The sequence below is a fragment of the Oncorhynchus tshawytscha genome, linkage group LG13 (genome assembly GCF_018296145.1).
Source record: "Oncorhynchus tshawytscha isolate Ot180627B linkage group LG13, Otsh_v2.0, whole genome shotgun sequence".
Lineage (NCBI taxonomy): Eukaryota > Metazoa > Chordata > Actinopteri > Salmoniformes > Salmonidae > Oncorhynchus > Oncorhynchus tshawytscha.
In genome coordinates this window covers 58,017,764-58,042,746 of record NC_056441.1, presented here as the reverse complement: position 1 = coordinate 58,042,746, position 24,983 = coordinate 58,017,764, and the positions used below count along the sequence as shown (strand labels likewise).

The window sequence follows — 24,983 nt, the reverse complement described above, 5'->3', positions numbered from 1 at the left end:
TGCAGCAGAACATTAGAGTGCTTCTTAGTCCAGGTAGTTTGTCCCTGTTTCAGTCCATTTTTCTTCGTTCAGTGTCTAATGAACACGTACAGAGGGACATTAACTCAGCCCAGCAGGCATGCCAGGGTAGTTCTCACCATGTCGACCAAGGCTTATCTTCCATTAGCAACAGCGTAAGTGACAACCATCACTGTCTGAGCTCAACTCATGCTGTATTGCGGAGGGGAGAGGGAGTTCGTGCATTTGTTTTTTTTCTGCCTCCTTTTGACACTTCTGAAGGCAATGCAGCAGCCTTCACCACATCCGACCTGATAAAGACTTTGAGCGTTGGTTCACATGACAGCTAGCTGTGGCTTATCACACTCCCTAATGCACACACAGCCACTACAAACCTGAAGCCACCATAGAGAAAGACTGGGGAGGTTAGAGGAGTCCGCCTTACTCATATCCACCACTTTAGAATGAACGTTTAACTCATTCATAGAGTAGGCTGCACTATGAATGTAACCTAACCTCTGAAAGTAAATTCTAAACGTATGTTCAGAGAGTACAGGATCTGGCATATAGCACCAATGTTGATAGGAGAAATACTGAAGTAATTCCTGTTGACTTTCAGAATGCTCTGATGTCATGTCACGTCTATTCTCTCTCTCTCTCCCCCCAGGGAAAGGTCCACCTGGAGATGCGTCTGAATGAACTGATCATAGAGAATGGCTCCATGTGCCAGCAGCTACTGGTTCGGTGAGTACTGATCCAGGGTCAGAATGTTTTCTTCCCCTTGATGGGTAAGGTTAGGGTGGGGTGTGTAGTATAATCTGATCCTAGATCTGTGGTTAGTGGCACCTGTTACCCTAAGAAGCATTGGAAGACTTTAACACAAGTACATTAACATGTGGATTTTCTCTATGCAGTCTTATTTGCTGTCGTTAAGCCTTTGTTTGTGGCTGGGCTAGATTGGCCAACACCATTAAGCCTCCCAGTCAGGCATCAATAGGCTCTAAGGAGCCAGAGCCCAGAGACCCAACCATGGTTTACCCTCTCTTCAGTTCCTCTTACCGCAGCTGTTTTCTCCTACTCGCGAATTCACCTCTGCTGTGTTCATTTTCAACATCCCTCCACACACACACACACACACACACACACACAGCGCTCACAAACAACTTGTCTCCTCTGTTGGTGTTTGACTGTGCATCCATACTGTAGCACTGTCCCTGAGCACTCCCTTTGGCATTGCATGTGTGTTTGTGTATTTCCAAGAGATTGTCATCTCAAGGGTTTTGTGTGCTTGCATTGTGTGTGTGTGTGTGTGTGTGTGCGTTAGTCAGTGGATGTTGTTGTTGCTTGGCTTCACTCATTCAAACTGCGGCAAACAGGTTAATGAGGAGGAAGTGATGGCATCTTGACAGGAAACTGCTGTAGCACTGCTCCCACCGCTATGGTCGCTGCAGCTGGTGTCTCAGAACCGCCGTCGGTGTGTCACCACTACCTGCTCACTGTTACTGTCTCCTCCACCCTGACTTGTCCTGTGGGAGAATTAGGGTAGTAAAGCTACTGGTAATTTACCAAAGTTACCAGAATCTTTGGTAGTTTTGGTAATTAATAAAAAATATATGGCAATCTGTAGTAATTTTTGGTTATTTTTATATATATACTTTTTTGGGGGAGGAGGTAATTTATACTTGAATAACTTTTTTAAAACTATTTATAGTATTCATAATATACACTAAGGGTACAAAATATTAAGGATACCTGCTCTTTCTATGACAGGCTGACCAGGTGAATGAGTTTTTAAAATCTACTTCAATCAGTGTAGATGAAGGGGAGGAGACCGGTTAAAGAAGGTTTCTTAAGCCTTGAGACAATTGAGACATGGCTTGTGTATGTGTTCCATCCAGGGGGTGAATGGGCAAGACAAAATATTTAAGGTCCTTTGAATCAGTTGAGGCTGCTGAGGGGCTCTTAATAATGGTTGGAACGGCACGAATGGAATGGCATCAATATTAGGAAGTTAAAAAAAAAAAATGTTTTGTCCACTAAGTGTACGTGTCCCATGAGTTTCTAGTGGATAGACCATACGTTTCAAGAGAAAATGGCCAAATTAATGAAGGATGCATCTAACCAACAATGGGACTATTTTCAATTAACTCTGCAACTCTTTCAGCTGTTCACTTTTTTTCAATACTGCCACTAGTTTGACAGCAAAATATTGACTAAACAAATACATATTGACATGGTGAAAAATGTGTGTAAAAAAATATATATATATTTATAAAGGATATTTCATGCTGAAACCCCCATTAAACACCAATGCTATTAAAGGTTATGGTTTATTTAGGATTGTTTTACAGGTTTGTTTTTCTTTTTTTAATGATGCCCTGTGCCTAGACACACCATGCCAACACTTCCTGCCTATGTCTTCTCTGAGAGTTAACAAATGAATAACAAAATCAGCCAATTCATTCACACTTTTGGTTGCATCCTGTACTGCTAATTTGCATTGCATCCTGTCTGGTGTTTACGTAGGCGCTGTTCTGGCAATCTAACCTACCCACTCAGGATGTGCTATTACCCTCAATCAAGATTTTTTTTTGTATACTTGTTGGATACATGTTGTAAAAGTATACTAGCCTTACTTTAAAAATAGGAAACGATAGGGATAACTTGAAGGGATATTTCAAAATGTGCATCCTGTCTGGTGTTTCATCTCCAGCACCACCCCAACATCAACATATGTGAAAATTGCACATATGTTTCATAGTAAAAAAGTGAGGAGGAAGATATGTTTCCAATGCATCATGAGATTTTTTTTTTTTAACAATTATGAGCAGGCATTGCCTACTAAGTGGTCTAATAATGGTTGATGATGTCATTGGAAACACTTTTCTTCCTCTATATTTTTAACTACAAAACGTAGAAATGTGCCATGATCAAACACCAGACAGGATGCAATGCAAATTAGCAGTACAGGGTGCAACCAAAAGTGTGAATGAATGAACAAATTAATAACAATCATTTAGTGAACCTGGGGGCCGTCCAGGAGCACAACGTCAAGCACACTGCAGAGGGAGGTGGTTACCCTCTGGGTCCCTGCATAAAGTGAGCAGGTCTGCTGCTGTTGAGTGCCTGTACACTGTGAACATACAGTGAGTAAGTCTGCTGCTGTTGAGCGCCTGTACAGTGAGTAGGTCTGCTGCTGTTGAGCGCCTGTACACTGTGAACATACAGTGAGTAGGTCTGCTGCTGTTGAGCGCCTGTACACTGTGAACATACAGTGACATGGAACATTACCCTCCAGGCATACAGGAACACTCTTCCTGCCACCTTATTTGTATATAACCACACATTCACATACACCCTCCCCCCTTTGCATAAACAATGGTAAAACTCTGTTTAATCCTAATCATTAAGTTATTATTGACACCTTCTTCCTCAAACAAAGGGGCCTATGTTCTGCCCTTCAACTGAAAACAGTACATCAACTAATCATGACAGATCAACTTTGGTCATCTTGTTAGATGCAGGAAAAATGCATCTTGAAAAGGATGTTACAATCTGAAAAGGCATTGGAAATGTATTCATGTTTGTTGCTGTAGAAAAGGGGGGAAATTACATGTTTAGGGAAATTGTGTGTGTGTGTGTGGGGGGGGTTTCTTCTCTGACTCCTTTATGGTCAAATAATTTCTTTGCTGTGGTTTGGTTCAAGTTTTGGCCAGACTACGGGTTGAACTCCCCCTCAACCCTCTGGCTGGCTGTTAGTAATGCCCAATAAGCCCCACCCCTCAGACTTAAATATATGTTTCTGTGTGAGTTTATTTAAGCAATATGGCCCGAGGTGGTATGGTGTATGGCCAACACCACGGCTGAGGGCTGTTCTTATGCGCGATGCAATGCGGAGCGCTTGGCTGTGCTATATTGGCCATATACCACCAATCCTTGAGTTGCCTTATAAACTGGTTATTAGAGCAGTAAAAATAAATGTTTTGTCATACCCTTGATATACGGTCTGGTATACCACGGCTGTCAGCCAATCAGCATTCAGGGCTCGAACTACCCAGTTTATAATTGTGAAATATATGTTTATATTTAGCATCACTGTTGTACTGTAGTAGCTTCAGTTTGCTTTAAAAAAAAAAAAGATGTAACAAGTTATATCTTGTGTCCTCTTTGAAAATCTATGGTAGATGAACTGTTGCGTCTCTGTACTATAATGAATAGCAACTACTGTAGTATGTACCAAATACACCCGTGACTGTGTCCATGGGAATATTTCCCACATTCTGGACTACTTTTGGCTCCCTATGTCGTAGAAAGACATACCATATCTCTCTGTCAGCGTGGGGCTCCCGAGTGGCGCAGTGGTCTAAGGCACTGCATATGTGCTTGAGGTGTCCCTACAGACCAAGTTTCGATTCCAGGCTGTATCACAACCGGCCGTGATTGGGAGTCCCATAGGTCGGCGCACAATTGGCCCACCGTCGTTAGGGTTTGGCCGGGGTAGGCCGTCCATTGTAAATAAGAATTTGTTCTTAATTGACTTGCCTAGTTAAATGATCAAAATCTGCCAACTGACTGAGAAGGTAGGAAGTGTAGGCATGGTTTGTCTAAAGCCATAGGCTGTCATGACGATTTTCCCTAACCACTCACTCAGCCATGGGACTAATGAACAGCTACAGATGTCTGTGATGTATGCTGTAAGAATATCACCAAAGCCGTGTGTTTGACACAGACAACGACAGTGTACCAGTGTGTGTGTGTCCTCCCTAGTGTTACAAAGGGAAGACTTACTGTAAACTTTCTAAGTTTACCAGTAAACAGAATTTGGTAACTTTTTCACGTTTTGGTGGGGAATTTTATCAAATTACATTTAGTGGCTTTTTTGGGTAATTCAGATTGTCACAGGTGTGTGTAATCTCTGGCCCTCTGTGGCATTATCACATGTAAAATTATATTAAATAATTCAGATTTAAAAAAATAAAAATGTTTGAATGACAAACCTATAAAACATGATCCTAAATCAAACATTTAATTGCACTTAGATTGTGCTGCTACCCTCCAATGAAGATTTGTTTTTTGTCAGTCATACATTTTATAAAAGTGTAATAGCCTTACATTAAAGATAGGGATAATGTTCCACTTCATATTCATCATCCCCAACATCATTATGTGAAATTGGCACGTTTCTATGTTTCGTAGTTAAAAATAGAGGAAGCTAAGTGTTTCCAATGACATCATCAACCATTATTAGACCATTTAGTAGGCAATGCCAGCCCATAATTGGTTAAAAATCGCATGATGCATTGGAAACTTAGAAAGATTTCTTTTTTTTACTACAAAACATAGAAATGTGCAATTTTCACAAATGTTGGGGTGGTGCTGGAGATGAGGTTGAAACCTTTCCCTACAAAGACTAAATAATGTGCATGTTTACAGTTTTTGTAGCATATTTAATCTATGTAGCACATTGTGAGTCGTAGGTCAGATTGTCAGAACACTGTAATATTGATATGAGAAACACTAAGGTCAATCCTGTCAAAGTTGAGTGTATTCTATGGTTTTATTAGTGTTTTCTCCTGTTGCTTTTGTCTCCCCCAGGATAATAGAATGCCAGGGCTTGCCTCTGATCAGTGGACAGAACTGTGACCCGTATGCCACTGTCTCGCTCGTTGGGCCTGCCAGGTAAGACTAGACTACAATCCTCTGCAGTGGCACATGATTATTAGCTCACTTCAATTGAACCCACATAGCTAATGCAATGTGTCAACATCTTAGGCATTATATCCATTATTCTTTAACATAGACCCCCCCCCCCCATGAGAAAGGTTTGAGTATATTTCTGACTCTTCTGTCTCCTTAGGTCTGACCAGAAGAAAACAAAGGTGAAAAAGAAGACCAGCGACCCTCAGTTTGAGGAAACCTTTAACTTTGAGGTAAACTTAATTTACATCTGGGGGCTCATTTCCTCTGTTGGGAAGAAAACAGATGACAACAGACTAAAATGGGGACGGACTAACAGGAATGCTCACATTTTGTTTTCCATTCCAAAATGTTTTAAACAGTTTTCCATTGCGTGCCCTAATGAATGCAACCTAGATATCTGGCTGGTTTTGACAGTACATCGATTTTAAAAAAAAAAAAAAAAAAAAAAGTTTTTTTTTTTTTTTTTTTTTTTTTTTTTTCACATGCACAGAGTACAGCGGGTGTTGACCTTACAGTGAAATGCTTATTACAAGCCCTTAACCAACAATGCAGTTTCAAGAAAATATCAACAAAAAAAGTAAGAAGAATAAGAAATATTTAAAGAACAGCAGTAAATAACAATAGCTGGGCTACAGTATATACAGGGGGTACTGGTGTCGTGTGTTGAGGTAATATGGTAATATGGTAATATGTACATGTAATATGTACATGTAGGTAGAGTTAAAGTGACTATGCATAGATAATAAGAGAGTAGCAGCAGAGTAGGTGTGGGGGGGCAATGCAAATAGTCCGAGTTGCCATTTGATTAGCTGTTCGGGAGTCTTATGACTTGGGGTAGAAGCTGTTTTTAGAAGTCTCTTGGACTTAGACTTGGTGCTCCGGTACCGCTTGCTGTGCGGTAGCAGAGAGAACAGTCCATGACTAGGGTGGCTGGAGTCTTTGTCAATTTTTAGGGCCTTCCTCTGACACCGCCTGGTATAGAGGTCCTGGATGGCAGGAAGCTTGGCCCCAGTGATGTACTGGGCCGTACGCACTACCCTCTAGTGCCTTACGGTCAGAGGCCAAGCAGTTGCCATACCAGTGATGCAACCCGTCAGGATGCTCTCAATGGTGCAGCTGTAAAACCTTTTGAGAATCGGAGAACCCATGCCAAGTCTTTTCATCCCCTGGGGGGGAATAGGTTTTGTCGTGCCCTCTTCATGACTATCTTCGTGTACTTGGACCATGTTAGTTTGATGGTGACGTGGAAGCCAAGGAACTTGAAGATCTCAACCTGTTCCACTACAGCCCCGTCAATGTTAAGGAATGTGTGCTCAGTCCTCCTTTTCCTGTAGTCCACAATCAACTCCTTTGTCTATGGGAGAGGTTGTTGTCCTTGCACCACTCGGTTGGGTCTCTGACCTCCTCTCTATAGGCTGTATCATCGTTGTAGGTGATCAGGCCTACCACTGGTGTCATCAGCAAACTTATGATGGTGTACTTAATGATGGTGTTGGGGTCGTGCCTGGCTGTGCAGTCATAAGTGAACAAGGAGTACAGGAGGGGACTGAGCACACACCCCTGAGGGGCCCACGTGTTGAGGATCAGCGTGGCGGATGTGTTGTTACCTACACTTACCACCAGGGGGCAGCCCGTCAGGAAGTCCAGGATCCAGTTGCAGAGGGAGGAGTATAGTCCCAGGGTCCTTAGCTCAGTGATGAGCTTTGAGAGCACTATGGTGTTGAACACTGAGCTGTAGTCAATGAATAGCATTCTCACATCGGTGTTTCTTTTGTCCAGGTGTGAAAGGGCAGTGTGGAGTGGAATAGAGATTGCATCATCTGTGGTGCGGTATGCAAATTGGAGTGGGTCTAGGGTTTCTGGGATAATGGTGTACATGTGAGCCAACCTTTCAAAGCATTTCATGGCTACAGATGTGAGTGCTACGGGTCGGTAGTCATTTAGGCGGGTTACCTTAGTGTTCTTGGGCACAGGGACTATGGTGGTCTGCTTGAAGCATGTTGGTATTACAGACTTAGACAGGAAGAGTTTGAAAATGTCAGTGAAGATACTTGCCAGTTGGTCAGCACATGCTCGGAGTACCGATCCTGGTAATCCGTCTGGCCCAGTGGCCTTGTGAATGTTGACCTGTATAAAGGTCTTACTCACATCGGCTGCGGAGAGTGTGATCACACAGTCGTCCGGAACAGCTGATGCTCTCATGCATGTTTCACTGTTACTTGCCCTTGAAGTAAGCATGGAAGTTATTTAGCTCGTCTGGTAGGCTTGTGTCACTGGGCAGCTCTCGGCTGTGCTTCCCTTTGTAGTCTGTAATAGTTGGCAAGCCCTGCCACATCAAACAAGCATTGGAGCCGGTGTAGTACGATTCGATCTTAGTCCTGTATTGACGCTTTACCTGTTTGATGGTTTGTCAGAGGGCACAGCGGGTTTTCTTATAAGCTTCCGGGTTTGAGTCCTGCTCCTTGAAAGCGGCAGCTCTACCCTTTAGCTCAGTGTGAATGTTGCCTGTAATCCATTGCTTCTGGTTGGGGTAAGTACATACAGTCACTGTGGGGATGATGTCCTCGGTGCACTTATTGATAAAGTCAGTGACTGATGTGGTGTACTCCTCAATGCCATCGGAAGAATCCCGGAACATATTCCAATCTGTGCTAGCAAAACAGTCCTGTAGCTTAGCATCTGCTTCATCTGACCACTTTTTTTTTTAATAGACCGAGTCAATGGTGCGTCCTGCTTTAATTTTTGATTGTAGACTGGAATCAGGAGGATAGAATTATGGTCAGATTTGCCAAATGGAGGGTGAGGGAGAGTTTTGTACGCGTCTCTGTGTGTGGAGTAAAGGTGGTCACATTTTTCCCCCATCTAGTTGCACATTTTTAACATGCTTATAGAAATGAGGTAAAACTGATTTAAGTTTCCCTGCATTAAAGTCCCCCGCCACTAGGACCGCCGCCTCTGGATGAGCGTTTTCCTGTTTGCTTATGGCCGTATACAGCTCATTGAGTGTGTTTTTAGTGCCAGCATTGGTCTGTTGTGGTATGTAGACAGCTATGAAAAATACAGATGATAAACTTTCTAGGTAGATAGTGTGGTCTACAGCTTATCATGAGATACTCTACCTCAGGCGAGCAAAACCTCGAGACTTACTTAGATATCGTGTGCCAGTTGTTGTTTACATATATGCATAGGCCCCCGCCCTGTGTCTTACCAGAGGCTGCTGTTCTGTCCTGCCGATAGTGTATAACCCACCAGCTGTGTGTTCTTAATGTCGTCTTTCAGCCACGACTCGGTGAAACATAAGATATTACAGTTTTTAATGTCCCGTTGGTAGGATATACATGCTTTCAGTTCATCCCATTTTATTTTCCAGCGATTGAACGTTAGCTAGCAGGACGAAAGGCAGATTAGCCACCCGTCACTTGATCCTCACAAGACACCCTGATCTTTTTCCGCAAAATCTCAGTTTCCTTCTCCAGCTAATGATTGGGATCTGGGCCTGGTCGGGTGTCTGTAGTAGTATATCCCTCCTGTCCGACTCATTGAAGAAAAACTGTCTAATCTGAGGTGAGTAATCGCAGTTCTGATGTCCAGAAGCTCTTTTCGGTCATAAGAGACGGTAGCAGCAACATTATGTACAAAACAACGCAAAAGAAATTAAAAATAGCATGGTTGGTTAAGAGCCGTTAAGACTGCAGCCATCCCCTCCGGCGCCATCACGTTACCTCGTCTGAGTTGGTATTTGCTGGAGTAGACTGATGTAAATTCCGTCTTGTTGTCCTCAGGTCACAAGGCCCAACAGTTACACAAAAAAGTCTAATTTCCAAGTAGAGGAGGAGGACATTGAAAAGCTGGAGATCAAGTGAGTGTACCGTCTCCCCTTTCCCCTCTTCTTTTCCTTTTCCTCTTCTTTCCTCTCCTCCTTTCTCTTCTATTTTTCTCTTCTCTTTTATTCTCTATTCTCCTTCTGCTTTTCTCTCTTTTTTTACTTCTCTTTTTTTTCCCTATATTTTCCTTCTGACCTTTAACAGAACATCTGTGGGTTGGATTTTTTTCCACACACTGACAAACAGACCACCATACCTCCATCTCTCTGGAGCGACTTCTGGGATGTAATCAGAAGAGGATTTTTCAAGTGTGTTTCAACTCAACCAGATTTGATTGGATTGTGTTAGTCACAACCGGTGTAGTGTGTAATGCAAAGTTGGTGGTTAAGGACCTGTGGGGTTTGTGTCTCTGTTTGCGTCACCTACAGCCGACTGACTCATAGCTACATAGCTCACTGGGTTTACAGTCGGGTAAGACTAGGCTGGGCCGAGAGAGGTAAACACACATGCATGACTTTCAGGTTTGGATTTGAGGTGATTTTAATTGCATGTGTATTTTTTTTTAAAGTGTACTGCAATTTGTATACTTCACACTGGTAAGGAGTAACTCATCAGGGTATTTTGTGTTTATGTGTTGAGATTGATGTGGTTGTGTTTTCCATGAGAGTGCCAGCCAGCCAATGGTAAGTGGTGTGTTTGGAAGGGGAAGGGGCATTGGTCCCTTTTTCGTAGATTTTTATAGTGTATTTGCAAATATCACATTCACTTAGTATGTGTGATTGAGTGTTTCTCTCTCTCTCTGTGTGTGTGTGTGTGTGTCTGCAGAGTTGACTTGTGGAACAATGGGAATTTGGCGCAGGATGTCTTCCTTGGGGAGACGCGGGTATCTGTCAAGATCCTGCGAAATGACCACATTCACAGGGCCTGGTAAGAACGGTGACACATCACACCACACCACAGCTTCACCTCGCACATTGTCTTCCTGATGCTTCCGCGCCAGGTCACTCACACTAACTCGAGAGATTTCGCATACTGACGCAACAATATGCAAAGGTGCACGTAGCGTCCGCATGCCCACAGGAGCCCACAGCTCTAACTTCTAACTACAAACACACTGGTTGCATTCGAAAGTGGCATGTTATTCCTTCTACACTGCACTACTTTGTACCAGAGCCACATAGTCTACTAGGGAAATCGGGTGACCGTGACACACTTTCTTTCTCTCACATGGACACGTCGTGCACTCACTGCACGCAGCCACACGCCTGCTGCTGCTGCGCTCAACCTGAAGAATGTAATCTGACTGCCGCGCTAGCTAGCTGAAATGAATAGACTGATTAGCAGATGACAGATAAGGGGACATGACACAGAGGGTCTTACGTACTCCGCTGCTACTCGCCTCGTTTTATCAGCCACAACAATCCGGCGACTCTGACGTCACACCCCTCACAGTGCTGACCTTCTTTTCTGCGTAGATCCGTGGATGCTAGATCAGATCTGCACATTGTGAGGTGGATGTTAAAAAGGCCCATACTCACAAATAATCTGAGGGGTACTGTTGATCTAGGATCATGTTCCCCCTGTCCATGTAATCTTTTTCATTATGATTTAAAAGGCACAACAGATCCTACAATATAGCAGTCCTGCTGTAATACTCTTTGTGAATAGAGGAATAAGGGTTCATCCAGTTCCTTGATATTTTTTCTCCTTAATAGTGAGTTTTTCTCTTGTGTTTTAAAGGTGCTACACATCAGATTTTTTTTAAATGTTGTATTTTAATTTCAGAATTTCCATTTATATCTGGTGCTAATAGTGGAATTATAGTGTTTCACAGTATTACTTACCTGCCAGTGTTGTGATTGGCTATGATATTCGCCTATTGATTTCTCCCGCCAGAACAGCTTCTGTTGTCAAACTGGGAAAACTGTTCTCACTTTGGCTGTGTTATCTACTGGAAATCACTATCATTTCCTGGTAGCTAAAATTTGACACCTCTCTTCAATTTCAGTTTACCTGAGAAAATAAGTACTGAATATTGTAGGGAATCATTGTATTATTTTTGCAGCAGTCGTCGGTTTTGGTCTACCAGCTTCAAACAGCGGTTTCTGAAATTATACAAAATCCTACGTATAGCACCTTTAACAATATATAATTGGAGATGAACCTGTGCCAGATCCTGTCCCCCGCTCTAGCAGCTCTATATCTGTGGTACTTTTTTGTACTGGTTACTTCCGTCGTCTTCAGACTGCTTTGAACACTGCGATGGTGGTGTTGTGTAAACTGTGTGTGTGTGTGTGCGCCTCTAGGTGATAAGGGATTATGCAGATACTGATCTATGTGTTTTGCATGAGGGCCGTGAGACTAGTGTGTGGGTGTCAGTTTGCATGGAGACAGCAGAACCCCATCTCCTGTAGAGGGAGGGAGAGAAAGCCAGGGATGATCTATACATACACTCTAACATACAGACCCACAACTCGGCTGAACAAAATGTATATTGATCTATTGACTGTCCCAGAATACATGGGCTCAACTGAAGTTTCTGGGTGTCTGAGTACTGCAGTAACGAATACAGTTCAAGCAGATTAGAGAAAAACATAGCTGCAGCTTTCGAAGCGATGAAGAGTTCCAGCCTGATGTAAATTTGTGAAAACTGCTCCATCTGTTGGTGGCTAGGCAGCTATACAGGCTCACCCAGCTCATTCACACACTGCTTAAACACGCAGTTTAATTGCTCAACTATGCATTGTTTTTCACGTTCTGTTTGAAATCTTTGCATAATTTTATTTTATTTTAAAGCTACTACACTACCAGAGGTGTAAAACTCTAACTCCAAAGATGTTTTTGATATAAATGCTATTTTATTATGTTTGTTTAATCGATGTGAACAGGAAATGGATTTCAAAGTGAAAAAGCACTATATGGCTGAAAACGTCACATTTCATGACCCATGTTGAGGACAGCATTGACAGCATCATTTGCGTCTCACCACTAGGGTTGCGAAATTCTGGCAACTTTGCCAAAACTCCCAGTTTTTCCAGACATTCTGGTCGGAGGACTCCAGATGTCTTGATTCCATGAAGCTTTCAACCGGTATTTCTATATTTGATCCTGGACATAAGTTATCGGAAATGTGCAACCCGACTCACCACTGTCAAATACAAATGTGTCGGCTGGCCATCACTCTTAACGCTGACTGGGTGTGTTTTGTTGGGTGTCTTTCTCTGGTCCACAGGTATCTCCTCCAGCCTAAAGGGAACGGGAAGTCCAAGACGGACGACCTGGGCTCTCTGAGGCTCAACGTAACCTACACCGAGGACAATGTGCTGCCATCCGCCTGCTACACACCGCTCCGCACGCTGCTGCTCAAGTCCCCAGACATTAAGGTGCTAACCTCAGACCGGTCTTGTTCACACACCTGGTCTGCCTGAATGGTACATTATGCTCATTAAGGAACTTAAAGGGATGCTAGCTGATACCCATATGCTTCCAGTCATTGTGCTAACACTAGCTAGCATTGGCTCGGGAAACTATCTCAAACTTCCTTCATACTGGACACAGACATAACAATGGCATCCACAAGTTCATCTGACTCAGGGGAAGTAGATACGGGGCCTCATTGCCCAAATCCCCAAGTTTCCCTTTAAGGAAGGAAGTGTACAATAGAGGACGCATAGGACCAACAATTTGTCAAAAACTATCAGTGGCCAACCATCGCCCACAGACCCCACTGTGTATTCCACACCGCTGCCAGTAGTTTGTCATGAGTGGTGGCCGTCTACACGTTGAATTGCGGTCAACTAATAACCATTAGTGGCTGACCAATCATCGCTCACAGTATGGTGCCTTTTGAGAATAAGGGGATTTTTTCAGAACCTCTCTCTGTCCCCCCAGCCTCTCTCCATTTATCTCTCTTCCCCCTCTCAGCCCATCTCGGCGTCAGCAGCCCACATTCTGGGGGACATCTGCAGGGAGAGGTATGAGGCGGTGCTGCCCGTGGTCCGCCTGCTGCTCCACCACAGCCGCCTGGTGCCCTTCGTCTCCGCCATCACTGTCCTGGAACTGGAGAACACTCAGTGAGTAGTACACACTTCTCCTGGGCCCTATCGTCTCTGGACAAAAGTAGTGCTCTATATAGTGAATAGGCACCCTGTCCTCTGAACCCCGTCTTGTCTGTCTAGGGAGGCCAACACCATTTTCCGTGGCAACTCCCTGGCAACGCGCTGCATCGACGACATGATGAAGATTGTAGGGCGGAGCTACCTGACCGTCACCCTGAAGCCTGTATTGGATGAGGTAATGTTCATCCATATGTTAGCTGGGGAATAATGTGAGGAAATGGATTATGTCATAGATCAACACCGATCCTAAGAAGTAAGCCCTGCTATGAACCACATCGTAGAAGCTCATTTCATAACCTAGGAACAACATGTTTGAAAACGAATTCAAAACTCAGCATAACAGCTAAATACAAAGTTCTTTTTTTCGTAGATTTGTGACTCCAACAAAACCTGTGAGATTGACCCGATCAAACTGAAAGAGGGAGACAACGTTGAGGTCAACAAGGTACAGTATACATTTGTCCGGTGCATCGCAAGCTGTCTATCAGTGTATTGTCTAGTAGTGGGGTGGTATGCAGAAAGAACTGTTATAATAAGTGTGTGCGTGTTCACGATGTGCATGTCCGTCCTCTCCAGGAGAACCTGCAGGGGTACGTTCAGAAGGTGTTCTCGTCCATCACCCAGTCCAGCTCCAGCTGTCCCCCGCTCATGTGTGACGTGTTCCGCTCGCTGCGTCACATGGCCTCCAAGCGGTTCCCTGGTGAGCAGGGGCATCGTCGTCCTCTCTCCTCACCTTCATCCTACCTCATCCTCAGCAGGATTGCACATTTCTGGAAACCTTTCCAAAAGTTCCTGGGTTTAAAAAAACAATCCTGTTTGGGGAATTGCTAAACTTTCAGGGAAAGTTTCTGGAGTTTTGCAACCCTGTTCCTCAGTCACAGCTCTCTCATCAATACTCACTGTGCCTCATCACATTAGAGAGAACGTCCACTAACCACAAATCATGTTTCTGAGATGTTTTCATACCACAAATATAGGGTTGATTTTGTCAGTCCCTTTTTATAAGCATTAGTGTAGAAAGGTCCAGGTCTCTATCCAAAGGAAAAGATGGTAGATTAGATACAGAAATATTATGCCAATCTAAAGTATTATCTAGTTACTTTTACAGAGTGGTTTTTATAAAGTATCTTCCATCAGTAAGCAGCATGTTGTAGAGACCATGTCCACCATGAGGTGGAGCCAGAAGCCTGACTAAAGTGCAGGAGATTGTCTCATAGTATGTATGACAGAGGCCCTTCAAGTAGAAGCTACTGAATCTGTGAGAAGGTCCTGTTAATGTGTAGTGTTGGAACTTTGTATGAGCCATGTTCTCATAAACCGCTATGCTCATATGAATTAGCACCTTTTTAATGGTAGGAGGAGCATGACCTGTGTATGTCTGTGTGTTTGTAAAAGTGTGTGTACTGTGGACAGCACTGCACAGTCCCAAATCAATTCTTGTACCCTTTGTTGATCTGAAAGTAGTGGATGGGTATCAACTCTGACATAGGGTCTTTGCTTATGCCAATCCCGATCCAGTCCTTTCAAATCCACCAGGTGAGTCAATAAGGTCCAGGGAACAGATGAGATCAGTCTGGAACTGGGCCTGTCCCAGTTGTTAGCCTGTCTGGGTGTATCTGCATTGGGTGTATCTGCATTGCTTGCTGTTTGGGGTTTTAGGCTGAGTTTCTGTACAGCACTTTGTGACATCGGCTCATGTAAAAAGGGCTTTATGAATACATTTGATTAATGGGATAGTTCACCAAATTAAAAAAATGACATCTTAATCAATGGATTAGGACAGGTAGCAAAGCTTTATTTTTATTTATGCTTCTCCTGTCCCCTCCTCTGTCTTCTACACCCCCCCCTCCTCCTTCTCTCCCTTCCTCCTCTCCCCTGCAGATGATCCTCACGTCCAGTATTCGGCAGTCAGCAGCTTTGTGTTCCTGCGCTTCTTCGCCGTCGCCGTTCTCTCGCCACACACCTTCCAGCTCCGCCCACACCATCCTGTGAGTACGCCCATATGCCTATGTTTTTTACATTTGTGTCACATAGGAGGTATCCCAAGTGTTTGCACTTTAGTGTTCACTTAGAAGTGAAAGTGTTCCTCCTATATTTGGGCTCCCGAGTGGCGCAGTGGTCTAAGGCACTGCATCTGCAGACACCCTGGTTCGAATCCAGGCTGTATCACAACCGGACGTGATTGGGAGTCCCATAGGGCGGTGCACAATTGGCCCAGCGTTTGGCCGGTGTAGGCCGTCATTGTGAATTGTGAATTTGTTCTTAACTGACTTGCCTAGTTAAATTAAAGTATAAGAAAAAAATATTAATTTAGAAGCGGGACCTCACTGCTGCTAAATTATTAACACCACTCCCAGAAATATGATTAGAAATTATAGATTTTTTACTAAATATTTATTCTGAGTCCTGCTTTTCAGATAATTGACAAAATCTTGCACTAAGTGATTTTTCTACTTACACAGAGTCTGATCTCATGGATACCAATTTTGTCTCACCATGCAGAAGTTGCTAACTAGCCTTAGCGCAATTGCTAACTAGCATTAGCACAATGACTGGAAGTCTTTGGAAGAGCTAGATTTTGTTATTGTGCTAATGCTAGTAAGCATTTACTCACAAAAATACTTCAAACTTCACACAGAGACATAAAAATGGTATCCATTAGTTTGTCTGACTAGGTAAGTTGAAAAAGAGCTTTATTGCCAAAATCTGTTTAAAATCAGTGACAAGTTATAACATATATTTGTAGCAAACCAAGCGAGCTGTGCCCTCGAATGAGAGTCATGAGTGCACGGCCACTGCTTGCTCTTCATCTCCCTTTAGTGCAGTGGCGCGCATCAGTTATATTTTAAGATGGTGTCAACATAATTGCATTTTGGTTTAAGATGTCCTTTTTTTTTTAAATCAGTTGAACATCCCAAATACTTTACATTTTACTCATTTAGCAGACACTCTTATCCAGCGTGACTTAATGTAGTGAGTACACACATGCTAGTTAATGTATACATTTTCATATTTAGTTCGTACTGGTCCCCTATGGGAATTGAACCCATAACCCTGGCATTGCAAGTGCCATACTCTACCAACTGAGCCACACAGGACCACTTAAACTCTTCCATGAACAAATCGCACCAGCAGTTACCAGAGGCTACAATGGAAAAACAAACATTGATTATAAAGTTGCGCTAGGCCTAGCCTACTATCAAACTGAATTGTTAGCCAAGTTGTTCTAATGAATCGCATGTAGCCTATGATATTACTGTGTTGGCCTAATTAGCATTTTACCGTGTCATTTATTAGTAAATGTACCTGTACTGTAGCCTAAATGTTAGAATTGGGTCCTACAGGTCATAGGCCTATTTCTTTGTTCAAAACCACAGGACAATCATTTCACTTAGATTACTGCAGTAAACCCATCCCCTAGCTTTCTGGAGGGATATGTGGTTAAACATGAGCATCGCTCAAAGCATTTCATACCATTTTAAATGGTAAGAGTCTGTGAATATTACTGCGGAAGTACATGTTCATTGCTCCTTGAAAAGGAGGCCTAGAGCATCTATCATGGATTTAGGAAGGTGCGGTGAGGGGCCAGAGGTGTGTTACTATTCTCCTCTAATCTGACAGCCATGCACACACAACAACCACTGAGCCCCCCCCAATAGGGGGCAGTATTGGACCAGATCTCTCTATGGTCCAGGTTAGCCAGGTGTTGTAAAACAGTGGATTTTCCAGACATGTAACACTGTGTGGGCGTGTGGGACAAGGCTCTTAGCTTTAATCTCCCAGGGGAGATAGTGAATATCTGGAGCTATCCACAGGTGTCTATCCACGGGCCACTGGCCTCCCACAGAGAGGGGGAGGAATGCAGAAGGAGCCCTGTTCATTATAATGAGGGAGAGAGCCAGAGAGGGGCAGAAGAGAAGGAGGGAGAGGGGAGAGCCCTTGTCATTATAGTGAGGCCCACTTGGCAGCGTCCAGTACTCTACTCCTTGCCTCAGTGGAGCACAGCCATATACACACACACACACACACAGGCTAGGCTCCTGGTTTCTCTGCCAGGCTCCTGTAGTTCTTGAAGAGAGGGCGGCTATGAGACGCTGGGGGCTGCTGCCATAGCAGTATCACACACACACAAGACCTAACAACCTGCATACATTTTGAGTACCATGCACACAATTTGAGGTCAAAGTATACTGGTATGAAAACTAGAGTTGTGTGTGTGTGGTACTCCTCTGATCTGCCAGCCAGTGGTTGCTTATGATGCGTTGTTGATGCTGGAGACTATTAGACCCCTGAGGAGATTTGCCTTCTATCATTCCCAGAAGCTCCTCTACAGATGGAGCTGAAGGGAGCGGTTGGACCCTTTCGTAACGGGTAGAATTCTGTGGCAGGCTGAAACTCTATGGAAACCAGGGCTGACTAAAAAGCATGCAAGAACCCATTTAGCACAGCAGAACAAAGTAGCAGTGGCCTTAAACGTGAATGTACATTCACTATAGGCCTACATCATGCCATACCTGTTGCATGTACATTTCCCAAATTTGAGGATGTTCCAATGATGGAATGGTGTGTGTGTAGGCTACTCCAAACTTCCTATGTTTGTCAAACCATTTTTATGTTTAGTAAAATAAATGTTCCAAAAATAAGATGCCGTCAAAAGCTAAACAAGATAAAAATGCTTAATAATTCTTGAACCTCAAATTACATATTTGGAAGTGTAGATTAGATATGTGGTTCTGAATGGATTCCCGGGGACCCTCAGGGAGAGCACACTGTGATATCATCAAACCCTTGATTTATTGAGTTAGGAGTGTTCTTACTGGGTTAGAACAAAAATGAGGGTCCCCCATGATTTGATTTAATAAACTGGATTAGATTCCAATAATGTTTTGATGCATATTCACATGAGCTGACTGTTTTTATAGTTTCTTAGAGAATGTGTACAGTCGTGGCCAAAAGTTTTGAGAATGACACATATTAATATTCAAAGTCTGCTGCCTCAGTTTGAATGATGGCAATTTGCATATACTCCAGAATGTTATGAAGAGTGATCAGATTAATTGCAAAGTCCCTCTTTGTCATGCAAATTAACTGAAAACCCCCCCCAAAAAAAACATTTCAACTGCATTTCAGCCCTGCCACAAAAGGACTGGCTGACATCATGTCAGTGATTCTCTCGTTAACACATGTGTGAGTGTTCACAAGGACAAGGCTGGAAATCACTCTGTCATGCTGATTCAGTTCCAATAACAGACTGGAAGCTGTAAATGGAGGGTGGTGCTTGGAGTCATTGTTCATCCTCTGTCAAACATGGTTTACCTGCAAGGAAACACGTGCCATCATCATTGCTTTGCACAAAAAGGGCTTCACAGGCAAGGATATTGCTGCCAGTAAGATTGCACCTAAATCAACCATTTATCGGATCATTAAGAACTTCAAGGAGAGCGGTTCAATTGTTGTGAAGGCTTCAGGGCGCCCAAGAAAGTCCAGCAAACGCCAGGACTGGCTCCTAAAGTTGATTCAGCTGCGGGATCGGGGCACCACCAATACAGCGCTTGCTCAGGAATGGCAGCAGGAGAAGACAAGGTGAGCACTACCAATCAGTCCTCAAATCAAATCAAATTTTATTTGTCACATACACATGGTTAGCAGATGTTAATGCAAGTGTAGCGAAATGCTTGTGCTTCTAGTTCCGACAATGCAGTAATAACCAACAAGTAATCTAACTAACAATTCCAAAACTACTGTCTTATACACAGTGTAAGGGGATAAAGAATATGTACATAAGGATATATGAATGAGTGATGGTACAGAGCAGCATAGGCAAGATACAGTAGCTGATATCGAGTACAGTATATACATATGAGATGAGTATGTAAACAAAGTGGCATAGTTAAAGTGGCTAGTGATACATGTATTACATAAGGATGCAGTCGATGATATAGAGTACAGTATATACGTATGCATATGAGATGAATAATGTAGGGTATGTAAACATTATATAAGGTAGCATTGTTTAAAGCCTGTGTCATGCCATCAGTAAAGCATCCTGAGACCATTCATGTGTGGGGTTGCTTCTCAGCCAAGGGAGTGGGCTCACTCACAATTTTCCTAAGAACACAGCCATGAATAAAGAATGGTACGAACACATCCTCCGAGAGCAACTTCTCCCAACCATCCAGGAACAGTTTGGTGACGAACAATGCCCTTTCCAGCATGATGGAGCACCTTGCCATAAGGCTAAAGTGATAACTAAGTGGCTCGGAGAACAAAACATTGATATTTTGGGTCCATGGCCAGGAAACTCCCCAGACCTTAATCCCATTGAGAACTTGTGGTCAATCCTCAAGAGGCGGGTGGGACAAACAAAAACCCACAAATTCTGTCAAACTCCAAGCATTGATTATACAAGAATGGGCTGCCATCAGTCAGGATGTGGCCCAGAAGTTAATTGACAGCATGCCAGGGCGGATTGCGGAGGTCTTGAAAAAGAAGGGTCAACACTGCAAATATTAACTCTTTGCATCAACTTCATGTAATTGTCAATAAAAGCCTTTGACACTTATGAAATGCTTTTAATTATACTTCAGTATTCCATAGTAACATCTGACAAAAATATCTAAAGACACTGAGGCAGCAGACTTTGACACAAATATTAATTTTCACATTCTCAACTTTTTGGCCACGACTGTACACATGAGACTATTGTGTCAAGTGTTTCCCCTATAATAATTTAGCAGGGGTGCCCTGCTGCTGTGCTGTTGTGATATAAACTGGGTTGTATTCATTAGGGCATGCAACAGAACATCTATTTTATTTATTTTTTGCAATGGAACATGAAAATTTGTGTTTGTAATTGTCAATAAGTAATCCCTCCCTGTTTTCAGTTTAATTTGATTCAGTTTGGTTCCTAATGAACATGACCCTGGTATTTGACCGTGCTTTGTACACTCCTCTGTCAGGACCTTGAGGTCTCCCGAACACTCACTCTCATCTCCAAGACCATCCAGACTCTGGGGAGCTGGGGGAGCCTGTCCAAAAACAAACTGGTATGTATGAATGTCTCTTACCAGCCTCTCCAACATGCTTATCAATCTTCCCTTGTGTATATCAGTCAGTCAACATGTCTATCAATCATTTAATTCCCACTGGGCACAGACGTCAGTTCAACGTCTAAATTTGATTTACATTTGGTTGAGTTGTCAACTAACATGAGTTCAACATGAAATCAACAAAACATTTCACTAAGTCATTGGATTTAGGTTTAAAAGTTGGGTGAAAAAAAGACATTGCCTTTTACGTTGATGACTTTTTGCAAATCCAATTAGTTTTCCATGTTGATTCAACATCAACAGATTTTGGGGGGTTGAAGTAACGTGGACAACGTTGATTTTACGTGTTTTTGCCCAGTGGGTTGTGTCTGTTGGTCCGCTCTGAGCAAAACTAACACTTTGTGACTGTTTTGTCTTTAGTCTAGTTTTAAAGAATCCTACATGTATGATTTCTTCAAATCATTCCAAGAAGACAAATGTATTGAAAAAGTAAAAAAGGTGAGTTTTTGGTTGTGAAGCGACCTTCCTATTACATTTTGATTTTGTAGGCCATGTGTCAAACTCAAGGTTTTATCATGTTGGTAAATCTCTTTTCCATGTTAGTTTTACATGTATTGCTGATTTAGCATGGTGTTTCCATTGTGTGTGTGTGTGTGTGTGTGTGTAGTTCCTAGATGAGATCTCCTCCAACGTCAGTAAGGAGTCCAGCGGGGTGGAAGACTCTGTGGTTCTCAAAGAGGGGTGAGTGGCTCACATCCAGTTATTGATTATAGCTAGTGGAGTAAAGATAATGTGTCCTTTTCCTGGACTGAAAGTTATTTTTAGTCCAGGACTAAATCTTGAAACTTAATTTTAAAAGTTTGGTGTCATAACTAGGGCCAGGAGTTTGTCCTGACCAGAGGGGTTTGTTGTTAAGCGGGATCATTAACTTAGCTAGATAACTAACTCTAATAAACAGTCCTGTATATTGATTGGTTGATTTTTCTGGTTGATAGCTGTGACGTTAAACTTACTGTACCAATATCAAGTCACTATTTATTTTGTTACAGGGAGATACAGAAGCGGGCCCAGGGAAGGAAACGCATCGGCAAGAGGAACTTCAAGAAGAGGTGGCTCAGAGTGACCAACAGGGAGCTCTCCTACCACAAGCACAGAGGTGAGACATGCGCACACACACTCCCACACATACACCAACCACACACACACCACAACTACTGAGCCCCCCCCCATAGGGGGCAGTGTTGGACCAGATCTCTCTATGGTCCAGGTTAGCCAGGTGTTGTAAAACAGTGGATTTTCCAGACATGTAACACTGTGGGCGTGTGGGACAAGGCTCTTAGCTTTAATCTCCCAGGGGAGATGGTGAATATATCCACAGGTGTCTATCCACGGGCCACTGGCCTCCCACAGAGAGGGGGGGATGCAGAAGGAGCCCTGTTCATTATAATGAGGGAGAGAGCCAGAGAGGGGCAGAAGAGAAGGAGGGAGAGGGGAGAGCCCTTGTCATTATAGTGAGGCCCACTTGGCAATATATATATATATATATACACACACACACACAGGCTAGGCTCCTGGTTTTTCTGCCAGGCTCCTGTAGTCCTTGAAGAGAGGGCGGCTATGAGACGCTGGGGGCTGCTGCCATAGCAGTATCACACACACCAGACCTAACAACCTGCACACATTTTGAGTACCATGAACACAATTTGAGGTCAAAGTATACTGGTTTGAAAAACTATCCAAAAATAGGCTTCTAGTTGGCACATTGTGGTTTTTGACCCGACCGTCTGAAGTTGGAGCTGAGCCAATCAGAGGACTTTAGCGAGGACGAAACAAATATCTAGGTCTCGTCTTGTTGTCATTGGTGACAAAGCAATGTTGCAATAAAGCCTAGTAATCAGACCTAACTTGATGGATTAGGTCAGGGATGGAGATCTGCAATAAATGTAATAGGCCTAGTCTAGTTTCATATTCCAAATAGCCTACAATAAGATACACTACAACATTGTATCCAGTAAATCCCTAAACAAAATTAATAAGCCAGTTTACATTTTCACTAGACTATCCACATAAATATATCTATTTATTAGAATAATCATTACCCCTAATGTAACCATAAAAAGGCGAGTTATTGAGACCACCTCAATTTTTATTTAATTCATTTAAAAATAAGTATTTAAGCGGTGGATCAGCTTAATTTTGCTGAAAGATTGTTGCTTCCATCAATGTAAATGTCTGCATCATTTCCAGTCCCCCATATATTTTTGGGGGTAAATATATATCCATATACATACACGTATGCATACATGTATACATACCTATGTAGATATACATACTTCATTAAGAATATACCTTTATTATTCCCCACAGACCCTACCACCCTTACCCCAATTGGAGTAAACCAATAAACACTTAGGCTTCTACCTTCAGTTTATACATCTTATACACATTTTATAGACACAATCTATTTTACAATAGTTCTATTTAGTTTGTTTTTAGTCCTTCCTCTATTTCTGATGTCCATCCAGTTTGATTTGTAACTGTGCTATTTCACAAAATTTCCAAACCTATATACATTTTACAGACCCCATATGTTTTACATTGGTTATCGTGTAATTAGTCCCACCCTTCAGCTCCATTCAACCCCTCCTATCCATCTCTTAACACCAACCATTTTGGAATTCTATTTGCCATATTTTTGAACTGTGCTGTGATGCTTCACAAAAGTACTCAACCTTTCTATTCTCATAGCTTTTACAGATTGTAATTAAAAAAATAAACATTTTTGCTAAAAATTAATATATTATTGATTGATTGACTATGGCTTTTCAAATCACCCTGTATTGCTATCTGCAGCGTTTAGTTCTAGGGAAATGTTGCAATTCTTCAGCCATCCCTGGACCTGTGACCAAAAACGAGCTACATATGGACAATACCAAAATAAATTATCTAATGACTGCCACCTCACAGCAAAATCTGCAGAGCTGGGAAGATTGTACCCCCATATATATATATATATAACATTCGAAGTTTTGAATCCAACATTATTTTGCGTTCCTTCTGAGAGATTCTTCTGCCAATATCATTATTAGGCTAAATAATTAGCATTTGCCTATGATTTGAGTAGTATACCTCCAGTCCAAGTCAAGTACAGCTTGCCTCCTTTGGATCTATCAAGTTGGGACTGCAAAGCCAAACCATGTTCAAGTCGAGTCTTGTGATCTGCTTGGACTTTGTCATACCTTTCTGATCTCTGAAAGCGAATTGCAGCCAAATGGTTCAGGCCATACTTTACATGGTATGATAGCCTGGACGTTGCATAATGCAATGAGCCGAAGGTCTTGTGTAACACTGTTTTTCCCCTCTCTAATTATTGTGTAGATGTCAAATGATTTTTCAATCCGTTACGTAAATTGCTTGGAACGGGCCCCAGCCAAATCCAACCTTTTTGTTCAGTTACTGCTGCTCCCAGTTCCCCGGCACACTCTACCAAAACTGTTCCCTCATCCACTCTGCTCTGTCGATTTGGGTGTGTGTGTCAGAGGGCTGAGGGGGTGTGTGTGGTGAGGTAATATTCAGAATGGATTTTATATACAGTGCATTCGGAAAGTATTCAGACCCCTTGACTTCTTCCACATTTTGTCACGTTACAGCCTTATTCTAAAATGTATACAAAAAATATTTCCTCATGAATCTACACGCCATACCCCATAATGGCAAAGCAAAAACAGGTTTAGACATTTTTACGTGTGTGACATGGAGCCAGTGGGTTTGGGGACGAGTATGAAGCGAGGGCCAGCCAACGAGAGCGTACAGGTCGCAATGGTGGGTAGTATATGGGGCTTTGGTGACAAAACGGATTGCACTGTGATAGACTGCATCCAATTTGTTGAGTAGGGTATTGGAGGCTATTTTGTAAATGACATCGCCAAAGTCGAGGATTGGTAGGATGGTCAGTTTTACAAGGGTATGTTTGGCAGCATGAGTGAAGGATGCTTTGTTGCGAAATTGGAAGCCAATTCTAGATTTATCTTTGGATTGGAGATGTTTGATATGGGTCTGGAAGGAGAGTTTACAGTCTAACCAGACACCTAAGTATTTGTAGTTGTCCACGTATTCTAAGTCAGAGCTGTCCAGAGTAGTGATGTTGGACAGGCGGGCAGGTGCAGGTAGCGATCAGTTGAAGAGCATGCATTTACTTTTACTTGCATTTAACTATGACAGAAGAAATGAGAAAAAAAATCCAGAAAATCACATTGTAGGATTTTTAATGAATTTATTTGCAAATTATGGTGGAA

The 24,983-nt window shown here is 42.7% G+C and overlaps 1 protein-coding gene across 1 annotated transcript in view; it reads left to right on the top strand.

Moving 5' to 3' along the window:
* Positions 1–24,983, top strand: part of LOC112265309 (ras GTPase-activating protein 2) — a 47,508-nt gene that overhangs the window by 9,845 nt on the left and 12,680 nt on the right. The window contains exons 5-19 of the mRNA XM_024442477.2: positions 665–741; positions 5,593–5,676; positions 5,855–5,927; positions 9,480–9,556; positions 10,347–10,448; positions 12,754–12,904; positions 13,446–13,594; positions 13,700–13,814; positions 14,010–14,084; positions 14,216–14,339; positions 15,521–15,627; positions 20,599–20,685; positions 21,109–21,186; positions 21,356–21,429; positions 21,738–21,844. Coding sequence (XP_024298245.2) covers positions 665–741; positions 5,593–5,676; positions 5,855–5,927; positions 9,480–9,556; positions 10,347–10,448; positions 12,754–12,904; positions 13,446–13,594; positions 13,700–13,814; positions 14,010–14,084; positions 14,216–14,339; positions 15,521–15,627; positions 20,599–20,685; positions 21,109–21,186; positions 21,356–21,429; positions 21,738–21,844 — 1,480 coding nt within the window. The remainder of the gene's footprint in view (positions 1–664; positions 742–5,592; positions 5,677–5,854; positions 5,928–9,479; positions 9,557–10,346; positions 10,449–12,753; positions 12,905–13,445; positions 13,595–13,699; positions 13,815–14,009; positions 14,085–14,215; positions 14,340–15,520; positions 15,628–20,598; positions 20,686–21,108; positions 21,187–21,355; positions 21,430–21,737; positions 21,845–24,983) is intronic.